The sequence below is a fragment of the Pan paniscus genome, chromosome 23, assembly GCF_029289425.2.
Source record: "Pan paniscus chromosome 23, NHGRI_mPanPan1-v2.0_pri, whole genome shotgun sequence".
NCBI lineage: Eukaryota > Metazoa > Chordata > Mammalia > Primates > Hominidae > Pan > Pan paniscus.
This window is the reverse complement of record NC_085927.1, coordinates 46,538,417-46,558,105: the sequence shown is the minus strand read 5'-3', so window position 1 is coordinate 46,558,105 and position 19,689 is coordinate 46,538,417. Positions and strand designations below refer to the sequence as shown.

The 19,689-nt window shown below is 48.0% G+C and overlaps 1 protein-coding gene across 2 annotated transcripts in view; it reads left to right on the top strand.

The window, feature by feature from the left end:
• The first annotated feature begins 868 nt into the window (after positions 1-868).
• CACNG2 (calcium voltage-gated channel auxiliary subunit gamma 2) overlaps positions 869-19,689 on the top strand; it is a 141,956-nt gene continuing 123,135 nt past the window's right edge. Inside the window, exons 1-2 of one of the 2 annotated variants that reach the window (XM_063603437.1) lie at positions 869-1,007; positions 1,299-1,444. In XM_063603437.1, the coding sequence (XP_063459507.1) occupies positions 1,303-1,444 (142 nt within the window). In that variant the 5' untranslated portion in view covers positions 869-1,007; positions 1,299-1,302. Of the gene's footprint in view, positions 1,008-1,233; positions 1,445-19,689 lie in introns of those variants that run through there. The other variant, XM_003821534.6, reaches the window with a different exon arrangement.

Genomic DNA, 19,689 nt, shown 5'->3' with positions numbered 1-19,689 from the left:
GAAGGGGGGAGAGAGGGAGAGAGAGAGAGAGAGAGAGAGAGAGAGAGAGAGAGACAGCGCTATCTCTAGCTACGCCTTCCTCTAAGCTCCGGGAGCCCAGGAGAGCGCTCATTTTAGGATTTGGGAGAGGGGTAAAAAGAGGAAAGGCGGCCCCCGCTCTGCGCTGGCCTTGCTGCCCCGGGGAGGGAGGACTCTGGCCCGCGCCCCCCTCCTGGCGGGCGGCCCTGGGAGCCGGGGAGCGCGCGGAGCGGGCGGCGCAGGGAGCTGTCCGGTTCAGCACCACCCGTAATGCAGTAGGTGGGAGCGCCTCCGCGGGGGCCCAGCCGGTAGCGAGTGGGGGGCAGGCGCGCGGCCCACCCTGCAGCAAGACGCCGGCTCCCTCGTTTCCAGGAGCTTTGCAGATAGGGGGAGGGAAACCCGCCTCGATTCTCCAGGAGAAACCCCCTCTCTCCCCCACTTCGCCAACACTACCCCCGCCACCAACAACAATAACCGCCGCCGCTGCTCGTCCTGCTGCCGCCGCCGCCGCCGCGCCTGCCCGCCCTGCCGCCGCCGCCGCCGCCGCCGCCGCTGCCCGGGCAAAACCATGGAAAGCGAGACCCCCGCACCTGTGCAGCTGAGCTCAAGGGCTTACAGAATACTGGGAAGTCTGGTCTGAAACGAAAGCGCCGAGACCCCCCAAGGAAGAGAACTGGCGAAGCAAAGGATTTTCATGGCGCAGGCCGCAGAGCCGAGAACGAAGACCGAAGGTTGCATCTCGGCTCTCACAGTCTCTAACTGTCTAGGTCCCGACCATGAGAAATGGTGTTGAGAATTCGGCTGTTCCCTGGTTCACTGTGGAAGCCATCTCCAAATTAACTATCACATATGGAAACTGGAGACCAGAATTTTAGAAAAAGAGATTAAGGCATCTCACTTGGGGGGGTGGGGGGTGTCTTTTTATTTTTTTTTCCTTTTCTTTTTTAAAAAAAAAACACTGCAACTGGAACAGTTTCTGATCTCAAAAGGCAAGCCTCTTCCCGTGTGATCTTTATAATTTACACTCTTTTCCGTGAGCTTTCTTACCTCCCTTTTTTTATAACTCTCCATATTCTCTATTCATACATATATCCATTATATTAGTAGTGGAATAATTTTTATTTTTATTTATTTTTTTTGGCTTTAGTACTTGCACCCTCACACACACTCTCCCGAGAACCAGAAGTCGGTTGGGTGTTTATATAATGAAGAATTATGGGGCTGTTTGATCGAGGTGTTCAAATGCTTTTAACCACCGTTGGTGCTTTCGCTGCCTTCAGCCTGATGACCATAGCTGTGGGAACCGACTATTGGCTCTACTCCAGAGGGGTTTGCAAGACCAAAAGTGTCAGTGAGAATGAAACCAGCAAAAAGAACGAGGAAGTTATGACCCATTCCGGATTATGGAGAACCTGCTGCCTAGAAGGTACTTGACTTCCCATCTCCTCCCCCCTCTCCACCCCACCCCTCCCCTTTCACTCCCCCCTCCCCACCCTCCTCCAAATAAGTCCCCTTTACATTCCACCATTTTCTTAGTTCACTCCTTCCACCACCAATCAAGGTTGGTTGGGTTAGTTTCAGAGGAAAGAAGATCAATAAGCAAAACCCATACTCTACTCCCTCGCCTCCGCCACCCCCTCTTCCCCTCAAACATCCTCATTGGAATAATCTATGACATGGTGAAAACGACAAGAGATTGTCTCTAAAAGTCAAAGGTGTTCTGCCTGCTTTGGAGTCATTAGGATTTACCATCCGATTTAGCATTGCCATCTATGAGAGGGTAAAATAATTGCTTCTGTGTATGCTGTTTCTCTTTTCGCAATGAAGAATTCAAAAATGCTCTTCCCTTTTCCCTCCTCTTCTCCTTACTCCCCAAAAGTCCTAGACGCACCACCATCTGCAAATCTCCTTATTTAAAAAAGAATATGTTGTTTCTAAGAATCCTTATTTGGTAAATCCTAATTATTCCAGGATCTCAAGCTGAGTTCAAGAGCATTTCGTAATGTCTATGAGCCACACATATCACTCGAGGTGGCTGGCTGCGTGTGTGTATTTGTGTATTTTAACGTTTACAAAGTCTAAAAATACATACGTCTCTCACAGGAAACAAGCCTAAGTTCTAATAAACAGCAATTCACTTGCGGGTTAGGCTTCCACGGAGTGACATGTCTGTCAGCCAGAAGCTAGTAGAGTCAGCATTGCAGCCGGCTTGAGAATCAGACATTGTGCAGGCAGGCAGGGAGGGAGGGAGGGGAGGGCATGGGGAGGTTGAGGGGGGAGTGGGGGTGTCAGCTGTTTGCCTTGATCTTGCGGAGTGTTGAGGCATGTGTGTCTGTGCTGTGGGCACAGGAGCCGCCACGGTGTAAAGGCTGGGGGATCACGCTATGGATGAAGGCATGTACTTCTGGGACACATTAATAAGCACAGAAAAAAAAACTCCTGTGGGTCATCCAACCTGCATTTGGCAACAGACTTTAGTATGAGGGACTGCATTTGAATGGCTATATATGTCTGTGTGTGCAAGCTACAGCCACCCATAGATAGACGTGCACAGAGAGATACATATGCTTCCATGTGGGGGAAAAAAAGAGGCTTATGTGTTTTGCTTCTGTTATGAACCAATACTGGGGGCCGTTTGAGGCAGCGTCGGGAAGCAAGGACTGCAGGATTGTTTGTTAAGCTCGACATGGGATGGTGATGCAGGGAGTTGAGACCAGGAGATGGGTGAGAAGAGAGGGAAATGGATGGGTGAGAGAGAAACTGATGTGGCCCCAGGGTCTAACCCAAACTGAGCAAAAGCCACACTTTCGGAAATGATTACATCTGGGAAAGAGCACAAATCCCATGCCCCCCTCCCAACATTCTTGGTGCAAACGGTTGAGTGATGGCTGAACATGTTTTGAATAGCTAAGTGACTTCATTGAGCGATGGTCTATTTGACGCATACTGCATTTGGTGCCCTTTCTCAATCCAAACCGCTGTCTTTAACATATTCTGCAGAGGAGCTCTATGCTGAATACTATATGCTCTTCCCCAGCCAGAGAATCAATATCAAGAAATTAATAGGGACTGTTTTAAACACACGCACACACACGCCCCCTCCTTAAAAAAATGAAAAGCCTTTCATACAGCTAGTCATTAACAGTGGAAAGACTTCCATTTAATTAAACATTTATGACAGACTTTTATTCCAAAAGAGAAGAAAAGCAAAGTGAATGAGGACCGCTTTAGGGAAATGATCATAGTGGCAATTTGCTTTCCTTGGATTTTAGTTAGATGGATGGAGGAAGATAGGTAGCCAAGAGACTAGAGGAGAGACAAGACATTGTTTTACCATAAATACACCCAGAAATGGGTGGGTTGGCATAAATATACTTTTCTAAATCTGTGTTTTATTTCCAAATTCTTAATATTGTGATCTTTTAAACATTGTGTAATTCCCAGAAGGCAAACAGACTAGAGGTAGCTTTGTATCACTTGTGCATTAAAAAGGCTTAAGTATTTTGATTAAAATTCCATCTGTTTGATGTCCACACCCCCAAATGTGCTGCCCACCCCCTTTAACTTTCTCTCCAAGCTGCACACTCCCTCTCTCCCTGAATCGTCTGTAAAGGGTTAGAATTGCAACACTTCCCAAGGATTGTGTGATGCGCACAGGCACTGTGGGTTGGGCCACTCTCCCCAGCGGGGCCTCGCTACCCCCGGGCAGTACTGTGGGGCCCTGCCAGGCTCTCCTCAGGGATGATACTCGCTTTCCACTTGTAGCCATGGCCAGGGCAGGAAGGGCTGGAGCTCCGGGCCCGCTTTTGACCTGGCCTTTAATTTCCAAAGCCTCTGTCAATTGAAGCTTTGCAGGCCTGGGACCACCTTAGGAAGTTGGGCCTTGGCCACTTAGGAAGTAGTTTGGAGATTGTAAGCCTCTTATTTTCAAAGACTGCACTGATCTCCAAAGGCTGTAAGTTCAGTTGTTTCCGGAAGTTGGCGTAGACAGTCCTTGGGGGCTGTCAGTGTGCTTGCTTTTATGAGCACTCAGAATGGGGTCGCTCTCTATGGAGATCAAGTTGTCAGTGCTTGAGGTTCCCCCAACTTGTGTTCCTTTTGTGTGAAAAATTGGACTTTCAAAAAAGATCCCCCCACCCCCCACCCTTTAACCACTTGATCTGTGTTTTCTGCCCAATCTGGAGAAGTTGCGAACAGATTTCACATCTTCTTTCTAAGATGCCGCTAATGACTCCAGATGAAAAACAACCCTGTCTTCCTCTGATCTCTTTTGCTGTCTGGTTTTCATTAGGGCTTTTTGTCTCCCGAGGTGATTATTTTCATTCACCTCTTGATGAAAATAAGAACAGAAAAAAAAATGTCCTTGCCTCTAAGGCTGCTTTTGAAATTAACTAGTCTGCTGAAGAATGAGAAGATACATGACCACCTGTTAGAGACAGGCACAGGGGGAGAGGGAGAAGGGCCAGGGAAAAAACCACCACCCTTATTTTCTCCCTCTGCAGACTGAAAAGTCTGTGTGTGTGTGTGTGTGAACTTGAAATCCCCAGCAGGCTGGTGTCCTTAGGGGGATTCGAGGAGCGTGGGTGGGAGATGACAGTGTGTATGTGGATACAGGTAGGTGGAGAGAGATAGAAGTTCATGAACTTTTCAAGAAAGCTGAATTAAGAGTCTCTGCATGGAGAGATGAATTGGCCCTCTCAGAGAAGAGTTCAATGAAATCTACAACAAGATGCTAAAACAGCTTGTTCAAGCAAGGTGTCTCTAGGCTGCCTGGTGGCTTGCTGCTCAGGATATTAGCCTCTGTTGTCACCTAAAGGAAACATCGTCTCCAGGGACAGCAAGAAATTCACTCTTGGTGCTTATTCTCTCCTATGCCTTCCTCCCCTCTGTCCTGGCTCCATGGCTCCCCCAAAGGATTTCCAGACCTTCAGAGGTGGAGCCGACAGTGGGCATAATGTGGTCTGTAGAGGAAGCAGACTCCGTGTTTTCTCTCCCCCTCTGTCCGTTTTGCCTTACTGTGAGGCAGAACAGAAATCTTACTCTCTGTCCAGGCTGTCAAATTCCCTCTGCTGAATATCTGAGCTCCTCATCCATCAGTGGCTTCTCCTTTCTTGCCCCCACCAGGCTGCTTGCTCACAGGGGCTCTGCCAGCCACTCTACATCCTTGTTCTCTTTGAGCAAGAAGTGTCTCTCTCAATGGTCCCAAATCTTTTCCAAGTTCATGATGGCCTGCGAGGTGATACAGTGCTCCACGCTCAGCTCAGCCATGGCCCTCTTATTCTGCAGGAAAAAAAAAGGATTCATCTTTTATTTTAGGAAAGCCAATAGCCTTTCCCAGACACGCTTGCCTTCTAGCATGGGTGGGCTGAATCTGGAAGGTACTAACAGGCCTTCACACTGTGCAAGTATTGCTCCATAATTCCCAAGATAATTTGACTTTCTTTAGGTACTTTGCACACAGGAAGCACATAAGAAATATTTATCAATGGATTGATGCAGAAATTCTTAAAGTTACTGAGATGAATGCAAACATCATGAGGACATGTGACAACCAAGTGATCGAGAGAGAGAGAAAGATGGAGGAGAGTGGGGAGAGAGGGAGAAGGAGAGAGGGAGAGAAAGGAGAGAGGGAGAGAAGGGGGTGCGGAAGTCAGAATGATTTGTTTGTTCTTCCTGGAACTTCTTTTTTTATAAGAATAATAATGAGTCATGAATCCACTATTATAAGATAAGTGAATTCAAAAGGAGTCAGTCATTGAGGCTGCACAGCTCCTAATTGGCTACAGTGAAGGCAAATTATTCAAGGAAAGGTAAAGAAAAATGATCCATGCACACAGCCTCTATAGGAAAGAAAAAAAATATATCCAATTGATTTTCTTCCCTTTTCTGCTTCTAAAGTATACCAAAGTTCACTGTGATCTTAATATTCCCCAGAACAGACACCTCTGAGCAGAGAGCAGGCCTTAGAATGGCCCACCCCTGTTTAGCTCCAGCAGAACCTTCTACTCTTTCACAAACCTCCCATCCAATTCAAAGAACCCTGACAACTTTCCCTCAGGCTTGGATTCTAACCAGCAGTTTTTCCATACAGCCAGGCCTAGCATTCCTAGCCATTCTCACCGTGTTAGCCAAACCCAGCTCTTCTACCTGGAGTCCTGGTCAGTTCACACCACACTCCCTGCCCTTGCTTCCTCTTTCCAGGTGAGCTGAATGAGGCACACAGAAGTGAACAACACACCAAAGTCACATGGTAGGTAGTGGCAGAGCCAGAACTTGAATCCAGGCCCCTTATGACTCATCGGGCTACATTGTCCGCCTATCCCGTGCCCTCTGCAAGCCTCCAGAGTGCTCTGGGCAGTAGAGCCGAGCCACGGTGGCCTCCCGCTTATATTCACTAATAAGCACTGTTATATCTGGTCTGTGTCTTGTTGAGCATCCCTCACTGAGCACTCAACCTGAGCATCTCAAGAAGCCTGAGTTCCAACCCAGTGACTCCCCTGCATACCCCTCCCTCCTAGCTGCCATCTTGAGCTGCTTTGCACCTTTCAGGGTGATGACGACTGTGCCCTGGTCCATGCCCCCTGTGAGCTGAGTAGCTCAGTCTAAGGAAATGCAGCAGTCAATTTCTAACGCTGAACTTCAGGCCAAACTCACCATGTGCCTCTATTTTGTCCTTTCATTTTGGAGCTGTCCCCAGTGTAAATGATCCATGGGTTTATGTTTTCAAGCATTTTCAGAAAATAGCAAATTTACATCCTACGTAACTCACAGAAGTTTTCAGATGAAGTTTTTGTGGTCTCATTGAAAGAATTGATGCCACACAGACCTGGGTTCACTTCCTGCTCTGCAGCCTTGTGTGATCTGGGGCAAGTTACTCAACCCCTCTAACCCTCAGCTTCCTCATCTGGAAAAAAAGGAGGCATAATCTCCTCCTCGAAGGGCAGTTGCTGGCTTAGGGATTAAATGAATGGATGTCTGTCCTCCCTTTTCTCAGATCACCTTATTTGAAATTGGAATCAACAACCTCCACCTGCACTCCTCATCCATCCCCCTTTGCTGTTTTATTTTTACAGAGTACTTACCGCCTTGTAGCACGCTCTGTCCTCTACTCATTATATGTGGTGTCTGTCTCTCACCACTAGACTGTCAGCTCCATGAGGGCAGGGATTTTCATCTGTTCTGCTCACTGCTGTGCCCACAGCAATCATGACAGTGCAAGAAGTCAATCTACCTTGTTAATGAATGAACCCATGACTACTGCCTGCTATAGTGTGGGTGTTCAGAAAGGGTGGTCCCTTCACACTGCCGAAGGATTATTCTTCCTGCATGGTGAGCTGTGGTGGCCAAAGCATTAATTTTTTTAACATTCTAAAAAATAAACAATGAACTCAATACAGAGGAAGGAGTGAGAGAAAAGAGGGAGGGATGGAAGGAGGGAGAGAGAGATGGAGAGAAAGAGAGAGAGGAAGAGAGACTGAACGCATAAAGGACAATAATAAAAAAGATAATGGAAACAAAAAGTGCTTGGAGAGAAAACAAATGCCTGAGAAGAAAGTGCCAGGGGTGCAAGTCCTCTAAATAGATCCTGGCCACACATTCCTCCCTCCACACCATCTAAAGTGTCTGTCACAGATCCTGGGGGAGAGCTTCCCTTGAGTGTTCGCTTTCAGGTTGAGGGGAGGAGAAGATATAGATCCAGACTGATAATGCAAGAAATATTTCATCAAAATGCAATGTCTCCTTTTAACCTCAAATGTAAGTATTTTGGTCAAAAACCCATGTTCAAACGCAATAGGCATTGTACGTTTCCGGGTTAGTTCGCAGCCATAGATGGGACAATTCCTTCACTCATTTATTTTATTGGTGAAATCTTTCATGAGCCCCTGTAAAGTGCCAAGCACTAGGCCATGAGGTGAGAACATCATAGGAAGCAGCGTCCTTCAGGGTCACTGCCCTTGTTGAGCCCCGATTCACATTATTTGAATCCCAATTCACATAATCTCACATGTATATAAATTACAGCTCTGATAAGTGCTATTCACAGGAGATGCATGAGATGTGAGCTCATAATACTGGGATTCTAGCTAACCAGGGAAGGCTTCCCTGAGGAGGTGAGATGGGAGTGAAGACCTGAAGGATGAATAGGAGTTAACCCAGGTGAAGAGAGGAAGAAAGGACATTCCAGGTCGGAGGGCAGCATGTCCAGAGATAGGCAAGGAAGGAATGAGACAAGTACCAAGAGAAGGCCAGGGTGGATAGGAAACTGAGAGGGGTGGGGGTGGGGGAGTGGTAGGGAGGTGATGCTGGTTGGGGTGGGAGGGGCAAATGGAAGTGGTCAGGACCCAAAGGGCTTTGTTAGTCTTTTTAAAGGGTACTGTTCTGTTATGTTTTTTGGCTTCTTGCTTATAAGCTGTGTGACCTTGGGTTAGTCAATTCTGTCTCTGTGACTTATACTCACCTACAGAATGGGGATAAAAATACCTGCCTTTATAGTTGTTGTAAGGATTAGAGCAGCTGTTTCCTTTTTTTCCTTTCTTTCTTTCTTTCTTTTTTTAAGAGACAGAGTCTCACTCTTTCACCCAGGCTAAAGTGCAGTGGCATGATCATAGCTCACTGCAGCCTTGAACTCAAGGGCTCGAGTGATCCTCCCGCCCCAGTCTTTGAAGTAGCTGAGAAGACAGGCACAAACCACCACACCGGGCTCATTTTTAAGTTTCTTGTAGAGATGAGGTGTCACTATGTTGGCCAGGCTGGTCTCGAACTCCTGACCTCCAGTGATCCTCTGACCTGAGCCTCCCAAAGTGCTGGGAGTACAGGCGTGAGCCTCTGTGCCTGGCTCTTTTCCTGCTTTGCCATGCTGCTTTTGCTTCCACGCCGATCTGAATACAGTGGTTTCTTAGGCTTCTCAGCTACCCATGACAGTTCAGAGAAGGGTAGAAATAGACTCAAATAACTTTCAATCAACAAAATTTAAAAATGTGTTGACAGTGGGTGCCCACCCTTTGTGAAACCTAGGCAGGCAGTGGTGAACAAGTTCCTAAGCCTGCTTCCAAGACCCTCCAGGGGAGTCCTAGCAGGGGACCCTAAAGAATAAGAATCTTGCAAAATGGCTCTGTTTCATCCTAAACATTTGAGACAGCCCCATACCCTAGTGCCACCTCTCCTTATTACCCTCCCACAAATTCAGAGAGATTCTTGGCATATTTTACAATCAGTTAGAATTATCGAGGATTTCAGCTGCAATTTGAATGAGGCTCAGTTATAACACCAGATTTTTTGAAAATAGGAATAAGAGATGTTAACTGTGCTCCCCAATGCCAGGAAATGCGTGTCACTAGCTGTGGGATTGCTGGTGAGCTGCGATGGCCTAGCCAGCCCCCAGTCCTTTCTCCTGGGTACATAAAAGGCTTTATTCTCCCAGTTCCATATTCTCTCAGTTCTAAGACACCGCTAATTGTAAAATGACCTATCTACCAAAAACAGCCTTCAGGGGAGAGGGGGACAAATTTAATGTTCCACATTAATTATAAAATACACTCTAATTTCAAAAATCTTGCAACTTAAAATACGTGCCTTAGAATCAAAAGAAGACGGTCAGCTATCTTGCTGCAGGGAGAAACGTAGGCAGGGTGCTAAGAAAGCCCAGAGGATTTCTCCAGCATGCAGCTGGTGCCTGCCCCGTGACTCAGGAAGCAGCATAGAGCAGAATGTGGCCTTACCAGCAACTTGCTTGAGGAGGAAAAGGGTGATGGTTGCTCTTTTCCAACAACTGTTCCCAAGTATTTGCCAGGTACTGTGTGGGACTCTAGGATAGAGTTGAAAGACTCAATCTCTGCCCTCAAGGAATTCAGTCTAGTAGAGGAGATACCCCAGTGAACAGACAATGATAACTGCACAGCATGAAATGTACGCACAGGGGATTCTGGGAGCACAGGGATTGGGGAGGAAGGGATGCTAGGGAGGACTGAGTTCTCAAGGATGCAGAGTATGGGTGAGCAAGCTAAGGAAAGAAAGAGCACTTCAGACAGCAGGAACAGCATGTGCAGAAACAGATGCCCATATGTTGGGCATTGGCAATGCCAATGGTCCCATGGAAGGTAGAAAGCAGAAAGGGGTGAGGCTGGAAGGCAGCACAGATGTGACCCCAAAGGCACAGAAATGCCTCACAGAGACATTTGTGTTTCAGCATGAAAGAAAAGGGAAGCCCAGAAAGGTAGGAAGCCAGGTAGGATCATCACAACTGGCTTTTCCACTGTCTAGGTCACTGGTTGTTGAGGGCTTAATGGATGGGATGAGGAGTGGGTCGGGGCTGGTGAGACTTGCTGAGCAGGTGAGAAGGTGGTTGCAGTGACCAGGTGACTTGCACTAAGTTAGTCATAGTAAACAGAGAGTAAAGGGGAGAAGGGGGATTGTAAGTGATGTACAATAGAGGGATGTCCAGTCTCCCCTTCTCTTCTCACTTCCCAGCATAACAAGCATGACTGAACACATACTATGTGCTAGGCCCTCCCATTACAAATATGTGGCTACAGAAAGTCTCTATTCAAATATCACCTTCTCAAGGAGCCTTCCTGACCACCTTGTCTACAGTAGCCCCCCAAGTCCTGTCCCCTTTTTTCTTTTTTTTAGACAGAGTCTCGCTCTGTTCCCCAGGCTGGAGTGCAGTGGTGCAATCTTGGCTCACTGCAGCCTCTGTCTGCTGGGTTAAAGCGATTCCTATGCCTCAGCCTCCCGAGTAGCTGGGATTACAGGCGCACACCACCATGCTTATCTAATTTTTGTATTTTTAGTAGAGACGGGGTTTTGCCATGTTGGCCAGGCTGGTCTTGGACTCCTGACCTCAGGTGATCCACCCACCTCGGCCTTCCAAAGTGCTGGGATTATAGGCATGAGCCACTGCTCCTGGCTTCTTTTTTAACTTTCTATTTTTATTTTTTTAGCACATGCATGTTTCTGACCTGAGTTCCCCTGTAAGACTGGAAGCCCCATGAGGGCAGGGACCATGTCTGCCTTGTCCATCACCATCTCCCCAAAGTCTTGTCTAATTTCTGGCACTAAGAAAGTGCTTGGGAGCTAGGTGTCAAATGAACAAATAAAGAGATGGGGCCTGGCCTCTGGGAGTTGCCCACCTAGTGAAGGAGATGGGCTTTTAAACAAAAACTCCAGGCATCCATTGACCAGTCTTTTCTCCTAAGCTTGGCTGAAACCACATGCTGAAAAACCCTTGGTAACAAGCAGGTGTTTCCCCTGCAACCTGGGAGGTCCTCTGTGGTGCCTCCTGGGCCCCAGCTTTGCCATGAAAGCTGATAAGTCACTGCCTGCTGGGAAGCAGTCATCTCTTCTCTCTATTGCAATCCTTGTTAGTTACTGCCGGGCCCAGAGGCACTGACTTAGCAACCCTGGGTTTGCCTTTGCGGAGTGCCGTCCCACTTCCTTACTGACACTATATTCATTCACTCTCTCCTGAACTTCTTTGACCTTGGGTAGCCTTCCTTCTGCTAACAAGCATGCCAGGGATCAGGTACAAGATCCCAGGTGCATGGTTGCTGGAGCCTCGTTGTAGGAAGAATCCACCCGTTGTTTTGCCACCCCTTCCATCATGCAACTTCAATGCCCCAGTGCCAGCCTCTCTGACCTTGCACCAGGCAAAACTCACTGGAGACCAGCCACTGCTGACCCCTAGACCAATTCTTATCCCAGTTTTGCCCCATGGCTCTCCTGTCTCATTTTCTCTGCTTAAAGGATGTATGCACTTTTTTCTATCATATTTTCCCCCAACCTGGATCTCTCTATCTCTGATAAGGGATACATGTCATCCTTTCTCCTTCCTGAATTTTCCTTAGTGTTGATAGCTCTTGTCTCCATTTTCCTCCACCATGTTTGCAGAGTAGGTAATCCTGAAAAACAACGGTTCTGCCATCACTTCAATACTAATAGTAACAATAATAATAATAGGTAGTCATTCGTTGAGTGTTTCCTTTGTGCTAAGCACTGTTTTAGATGCTCTCCAGAGGCTCTTATTTAATCTTCACAATTCTGAAGATATGTGCTGTGATACCCATTAACTCCATCTTAAGAGGCTCAGAGATGTTAAGTAACTTGCCCCAGGTCACACAGCAAATGGCAGAGCTGGGATTCCAACCCAAGCCTGTCCAACCCCAAAATCTGTGTACAGCCTTCTATGACACTAATTATATCTTCCATTTTCTCTTGGCTCCCAAGTCTATAAATAAACTTCTTTCAGATGTTGAGGGCAATGCTGAACAGAAATGCTGTTTGTACTCCCTTGCATGATGAAGTCTTCAGCATTTTGAGCTTACCCAGGGCAGGGTGGGGAAATAGTGAAGGGACTGCCAGATTTCCTCACTGCTTTGAAAACAGAAGTTCCCTCAAAATGCAAAGACATCAGTCTCCTTGCAGTTTGTGAAGGTGGGGAAGTGAATACAGATATTCCCTCTCCCCTGCCTTCTGCCCAAAGGCCCCTTTCCCAGCCACATCCTACTTTGTCTCCAGGACTTAGTGAAGTTGTCACCTCTCTCTGCTGCCTCCCACCCTGCTCCCTCCCACCTGGGGTCTGCTCCCTCCAGATCCCAGCATCTAATATCTTTTATGTTGCTTGTTTCCATTCCTGTGTCTTCCTCTAGATCATGAGTTCCCTCATCTATTTCTTCAACAAAATTTACTAAGTTACTACCATTGCCAGGTGCTGTCCTAGGAAGAGGTGTGAACAAGCATGAAGTGTTTAGGGGACCACTTGAGGTTTATACTATTGCGGGAGAACAAGGTATGGGAGAGGAGGTAGGGGAAGGTGTTAGTAACGAGGGATGAGATTGGGCAGAGACCCCATCACAAAGCAATGATTATACGGTGAGATTGCTCAATGTTTGTTGAATGAATGAGTGAGTGAATATAGAAAAAAGACATAGCACAAAGCTTGACATCTGGGATTAGGATGCCTATTTAATCTCAGATTTTTCCCATCATCGTCATCATCATCATCATCATCAGGATGCATTCTTTCCCAGCGAGGCCTGGAGTTCATGTCAGCTCACATCTGACAGCCTGGGTTCAAATCCCACCCCTGTCACTTATGAGCTATGTTCCCTTGGACAAGAAATATAGCCTAAGTCTATTTTTCACGTGTAAAATGGGGATAATCATTGTGTCTCCCTCCTGAATTGCTTGTGAAATTTTGGTGGGATGCTCCACATAGAGTGCTTACCGAGGTGCCGGCACACAGTGAGCACTTGACAAATGTCGGGTGCTGTCATTACCAGTGGTGTGTTTATTATTTATGACGTTAGCAGTTGCAAAGGGTGATTGGCAAGCGAGTTGTGCCTGGCCCTCAAATGTTCTACAAATTGAAAACTTTCCCATAAAAATCCACATTTTTGGTTCCCTTGGGGAAAAAAAAAAGATTTTTGTAACCCTGGGCCCTATCCCTGCTTGGCAGCCATCAGCAAGAGCTGGGCAGCAGATGTCTCTTCCGTGCGGCAGGTGCCTCGCACTTCCCCCTGAGTCCCCACCGCTCCCGAGTGTCTTACGTGGCTTACATGGCTGCTCCGCTCCACCGTGCGTGGCCGTTTCCTGGCCTCTGTAGGCGTCGAAGTTTGCAAATCCTCCTCTACGCCTATGGCAAATTAGAGGTAGAGTCTTTGTCTTTTGACAGCTGAAGACAGAACTAAAACGACACCAGCGCAGACAGGGCGTAGCAGCTCACAGAGACAGAGGGAAGAAAGCCGTGCATCTGTAAATAAATGCATAAATATCCCACATTCCTGAGCAGGGCCTGTTGATAAGATTCAGGTGGAAGGCTAGCCTCATCTACTCCCTTTTAAAGAACCTCCCCAGGGTGAGTTGTTGCTTTTAAAGAGAGAGACGCTCACCCATTTTAGGCCACCCTGGCAGCTTCCTTTCAGAGGCTGACATTTTCTGACCTTGACCCCAGTTCGGGAAGCACGCCCTGTTGTGGTGGCCAGCCACGTGGCATGCTTTATTCAATAACTGAATGCCAGGTGCCAAGGCGACAGGCCACGCTGTTGGTGCTGGCTGCAGAGAGATGGGAGGGAGACCTGCTGCAGGACCGAGAGATTTACTACTTCTCATTTCTACCTTGGAAAGCTTCATGGAGAAGAGAGAAATTTTCATTTTCTGGGTAGGAAAAATTGTCCAGTAATTGCCCAGAAAGAATATTAACTTAAAGACCTGTCGTTTGAATCTCAAAGAATGGTCAGACCTGAATTAACTTGATAATTTTTGAATGTTTAATGTAAGCCAGACTCTGTGCTAGTTCACAGATCACAGAAACAAATCAGCTGCCGAGGGGAGTCTGCCCTTCCTCTTCCCAGTCTCTCTTGCTGATTTTATTTTCTTCTTTGGATTTTACGTTCTCTGAATTTGTTTGTCTACTGTATGTATTATTTCTAATTGGAATGTGAGTTCCATGAGACCAGGGTCCTTGTCTGTGTTATTTACTTGCCATAGCCCAGGGACTGAGAGCAGTGCCTGGCACACAGTAGGTGCTTAGTAAATGTTTTTTGGGTGTCAGAAGACATGCCCCTGCTCTGAAGGAGACCAAAGCCTAGAAGAGACAGGCAGGTATCAAAACCGTTACCAGTGAGCTCAGGGACTTGATGAAGGCACAAGTAAAGGTGAGAAAAGAGAGCAACTTTATTTGAGGAGGTCAGGAAAGAGGTCCTAAAGGCCCTCTGCAGTGGGTTCTGCAGGACGAATAAGAGTTCGCCAACAGTAGAACAAAGGAGATAGGCCCAAAAGAGATGAAGAAAATGAAATCACCCAAGACTGTCCCCAAAAGGATGAGGTCAAGAAGAGAGCGGAGCACTTGGTCTAGAGCAGCACCCTCAAAACTTTAATGTGTACACAGATCACCTGGGGATATTGCTGAAATGCAGATACTGATTTGGGGCTCCAGGTGGGGGCTGAGACTCCATTTCTGGTGCTCAGGTGAGGCTGATGCCACAGGTCTGCAGACCACAGTTTGAGAAGCAAGGCTTCAGAGCATGGCCAGCGGGTTCTGGCAGACGAGGATCTAAATCCCACCCCTGCCACTGGCGGGCTGGGCCTGTTTCTTTGCCTCTACCATGAGGATAACCACCTTCTTCCCAGGCACCAAATAAATTCAGAGTGCATAGATCTGGGAAAGCCATTAGTTATCAGTCCATTTCATTTCAGCTACTTTTTTTTTTTTTTTTTTTTTGAGACAGGGTCTCACTCTGTCGCCCAGGCTGTCATGCAGTGGTGCAGTCATGGCTCACTGCAGCCTCAAACTGTTGGGTTCAAGCAATCCTCCTATCTCAGCATCATGAGTAGCTGGGACTACAAGTGTGCACTACCACACTGAGCTAATTTTTTTTTAAGAGATGGGACCTTGCTGTGTTGTCAAGCCTGGTCTCAAATTCCTGGGCTCAATCGATCCTCTCACCTCGATCTCCCAAAGTGCTGGGATTACAGGGCGTGAGCCACTGCACCCAGCCCATTTCAGCTAACACTATCATTTAAGGTTAAATGAGGTGACCAGAGATAATAAGAAGAAAGAGTGATTTTCCCCGAGAGCTACTGTTTGAGAGTCTCCTGTGTGCTGGGCCCTGGGCTGAGGACCATGTGTCTGTCACCTTCCCTGGCTGCACTGCACTCTGTAACATGGGTGTTAGGATTCTCATTTTATCCATTATATACCAGTGGGAGTGTATGTTTCCTATTGCTGCTGTAATAAATTACACGAACTTAGTGCTTAAAACAACAAAAACCTATTATCTGATGGTTCTGGATGTTGGAAGTCTAACCTGGGTCTCACTGGGCTAGAACCAAGGTGTGGGCAGGGCTGCATTCCTTCCGGAGGCTCTTGGAAGAATCTACTTGCTGGCCATTTCTAGCTCCTACAGGCTGCCTCCTTCCCTGGCCTGTAGCCACTTCCTCTGTCTTTAAAGCCAGAGTTGTTGAACAGAGTCCTTCTCGTGATTCTCCTGCTTCCCCCCTCACACCTAAGGGCCCTGGGGATTACCACGTGCCCACCCAGATAATCCAGGATAATCTCCCTCTCTTACAGTCCGCTGATTAGCAGCCTTAATTCCATCTGCAACCTTAATCCCCTTTCCCATGCAATGTGGCGCACTCACGGGTTACAGGAATTGGGATGTGGACATCTTTGGGAGGCTGTTATTCTGCCGACCACAGGGAATGTCTACCCAAAGAATTCCCCTAATGCCACAAGCTCAGAACAGCACACCTGGAAAAGGCTTTAGAGCTTGTACCAGGAAGGATTCAATTTGACAATAAGCCACAGAAAAATAAAACTAACAGTGGTTGAAATAAGACAAAGAGTTTGTTCACAACCTAGTGTCACAACCTCGGAATAGTACACCTGGAAGAGATTTTTAGAGATTATATCAAGAAGGATTAGATTTGATAATAAGTAACAGAAAAATTAAATTAGCAGTGTCTTAAACAAAACAAAAAGTTTATTCTCTTTCAAGTAAACAAATCTGGGGCTGTAAAGTACAAGGCTGGCCTGGAGGCTCCACAAACTGGTTAACAATGCAGACCCCTGCTCGCTCCCCACTCCATCATCCCCACAGTGGGTCCTTCAACCTCACAGTCAAGTAGGGCTGCCAGAGCTCCAGCCACTGCCTTCACATCCCATGGATCAAGGTGGAGGATGGCACAAAAAGACAAGGGCAAAGGGCACCTGTCACCTGGCTCCTGAGAAGGCTTCCTGGAAGGTATCACACAACATTTTTGCCTTAGTTTCATTGGGCAGAAGTTTGCTACGTGACCACACATTAGCTATAGGGAAATCTGGAAAAGATAACCTTTATTCTAGGTGGCCACATGCCTGGAGGAAAACTCGAGTTTCTGTTGCTATGGGAAAAGGAGAGAGGGAAGTTGACTAGCGGCGACTCCACAGGGCTCATCTAGTCCAAATCCTCACCTTGACTTTGAAGAACATGAGGCCCAAAAAGGAAGGGACTTGGTCATGCCACGGAGTCAGCAAGTGGCAGTGCAGGGACTAGAACCCATGTGCCTGGGTCCCAGGCAGCAAGTAGTGTGGGGTCTCCAGCACCTGACACGGTGCCTGGCACGTAGTAGCAGCTCACTCATGCTTGTGGGATGGAAGGCACTGTGCCATTCCACCACCACAATATTCCCTCCGGGTCACAGCCTCTGCTGCTGCCTCTTTGAGGGTGGATAAAATCCCCACCTCTGGGAGGCAGGCCCATTGCATGCCTGAGTCTGTTTATCCGCCTTCCTCCCTCTTACATGCCAGCTGATACCCTTGGGGGAGCTCCGGGCTCCCCTATCTCTCCCACAAAGTCATCAAATCCAAGGGCCCTTCCGCATGAAAGAGCTGCAGGATTTGGCCAAAGAGAAGCCTGAAACAGCACCAAGAGACGGAGGTTTTTCCTTCTTCTGGACTTGCTCTATGACAGGGTCATCTCCTTAGAGATGAGCCTTTATATCTGAGGAGGGTTGTGGCAGCGAGCTGTTGCTGTTGTCTTGGTATGCCTTGGTGTCCATTTTGACATAGTGAAGGGATTAGACAGGCGCCCATCCAAGCCAGGAGTAGTGGCCACTCTCCCCTTTCTCCTGCCAGCCTCAAAGCCAAAGAGGCTCCACCCTCAGACATTTGCAGCCTCTGCCAGTTCAGATGTCGGCAAAGATCCGGACACTTTCTTGTGCTTCTGTTTTCAAGTCCCTGTCTCCTCAACCAGGTGGCAAAGCCCTTGAGACATGGATGGTGTCACATTTACCTCTGTGACCGGCTGTCCGGCACAGTGCCTGGCACACCTCAAGCTTTTGGTGAATAAATGGGGATAGGCCAATCAGTCAGAATTAAATAGCTAAGGCAGGGTCTGGCACATAGTAGGATCTCAGCAAAAATAATAATAGTAATAATGAACAAAATAAGAAAAGGAGAAAGGACGGAAAGACGGACGGAGGAAGGGAGGAACAAATTAGTTCGTGCCTTGGCTTCCCGTGGAATCAGCCGCTCCTAGGGCAGGCGGCTCTCCCCGCCTTGGTCCCGGAACAGTGGAATCCTTCCCCTGAGGACTGAGTTCACAGGAGAACATAAGAACCCAGCCGGAAAGGTCTGTTTCAAAAGGCCTGTCCTCCGGCTTGAGAACACTGTGCCTCTGGGGCTTCCCGATGGGCCTCGGCAGCCGAGGTGCCTGACACCAGGGTTACCAGGACGTGGCCAGAGGCAGAACGTGTGGTGTGGGTGAGGTGGGGGCAGAGCGATGGGGGTAAAGGAAGCCAGCTGCCACCCCAGATGTCAGTGGCTTTGCAGAGCACGAGAGGACAGGAGCCAGAGGTAGGTCCATGGGAAGGATGACGGCGGGCAGAAGCTCAGCATAGCGGGGTGGCACAGGGTGGGGAAAGAGCGTGAGAAGGCGGGCAGAGGCCCCCGGGAGAGATGGAAGCTGCCTGGGCGCGGGCGGGCCCCTCTCAGAGCAGATGGAACGCTGGAGCCCAGAGGGTCCACGACAGTTGGTCAGAGCGAAGAGGAACAGCAGCAGGATGCAGAGAGAGGCCTGCCCGCCCCCAGGCTGGGAGAGACACCCCCTGCCGCCCCCAGAAACGCTGCCCAGGGAGAGCTCTCTGAGACACAGAGAACACAGAGAAACCAGGCGGGGCATGGATATTTGTGGACTGAGCGATGAGAGGAAGCTGCGAAGCTTGTGGCTGGAGCCCAGGCTAAAATTACAGGCCAGAGTCTCAGACGGCAGGACCACACACCACCGCAGCTCAGGACCAATAGATTTTCCCTAGAACTCAACCACTTCCTGCCCTACTTTCTTCCCGGATTGATTGGGCAGCGCGATCCAGCAGAAAGAGCCCGGTTTGGGCATCAGACAGACCTGGGTTTGAATCCTGATGCACTCTGCCATCTCGGGCAGGGTGCTTCATCTCTCTGAACCACTGTTTCCTGTCCACCACATGCACACACAAAAACAGAAATAAATATGCTTCTCAAGCAGTGTGTTGTAAAAATTAAAATAAAATCTGTATAAAGGAGTTGCATACTGAGTGAAGGCTCAAAAGATAGTGCTGTTGTTTTAAATCAGGACTGTTATTAATCAGACACATATATTTTTTTACTTTGTTTTTTTTTTTTTTTTTTTTTTTTTGAGACAAGGTCTCGCTCTGTTGCCCAGACTGGAGCGCAGTGGCACAATCTTGGCTCACTGCAGCCTTGACCTACTGGGCTCAAGTGATCCTCCTACCCGAGCCTCCTGAGGAGCTGAGACTACAGGGGTGCACCATCACACCGGCTAATTTTTTTGAATTTTTGTAGAGATGGGGTTTCGCCATGCTGCCCAGGCTGGTCTCAAACTCCTGCGCTCAAGGGATCCACCCACCTCGGCCTCCCAAAGTTCTGGGATTACAGGTGTGAGCCACTGCACCCAGCCTCAAACATGTATCTTTAAGTCGATCCCCTGTTTAGATCGAGCCTCATCCTCAGCCATAGTACCCAAGAAATCACTGGTTCAATTCACTAGTTATATTTTTAACATGCCTTCAAAATACTTAGCTTAAAGCTATTTAAATGTTCATCCCTATACCTCCTAAATTCATCTCAGGTACCACAATGGCCCACCATTCACTTTGCAAAAGCATTGTTCCTACTGATAAACCATCCACAGGGTTTGA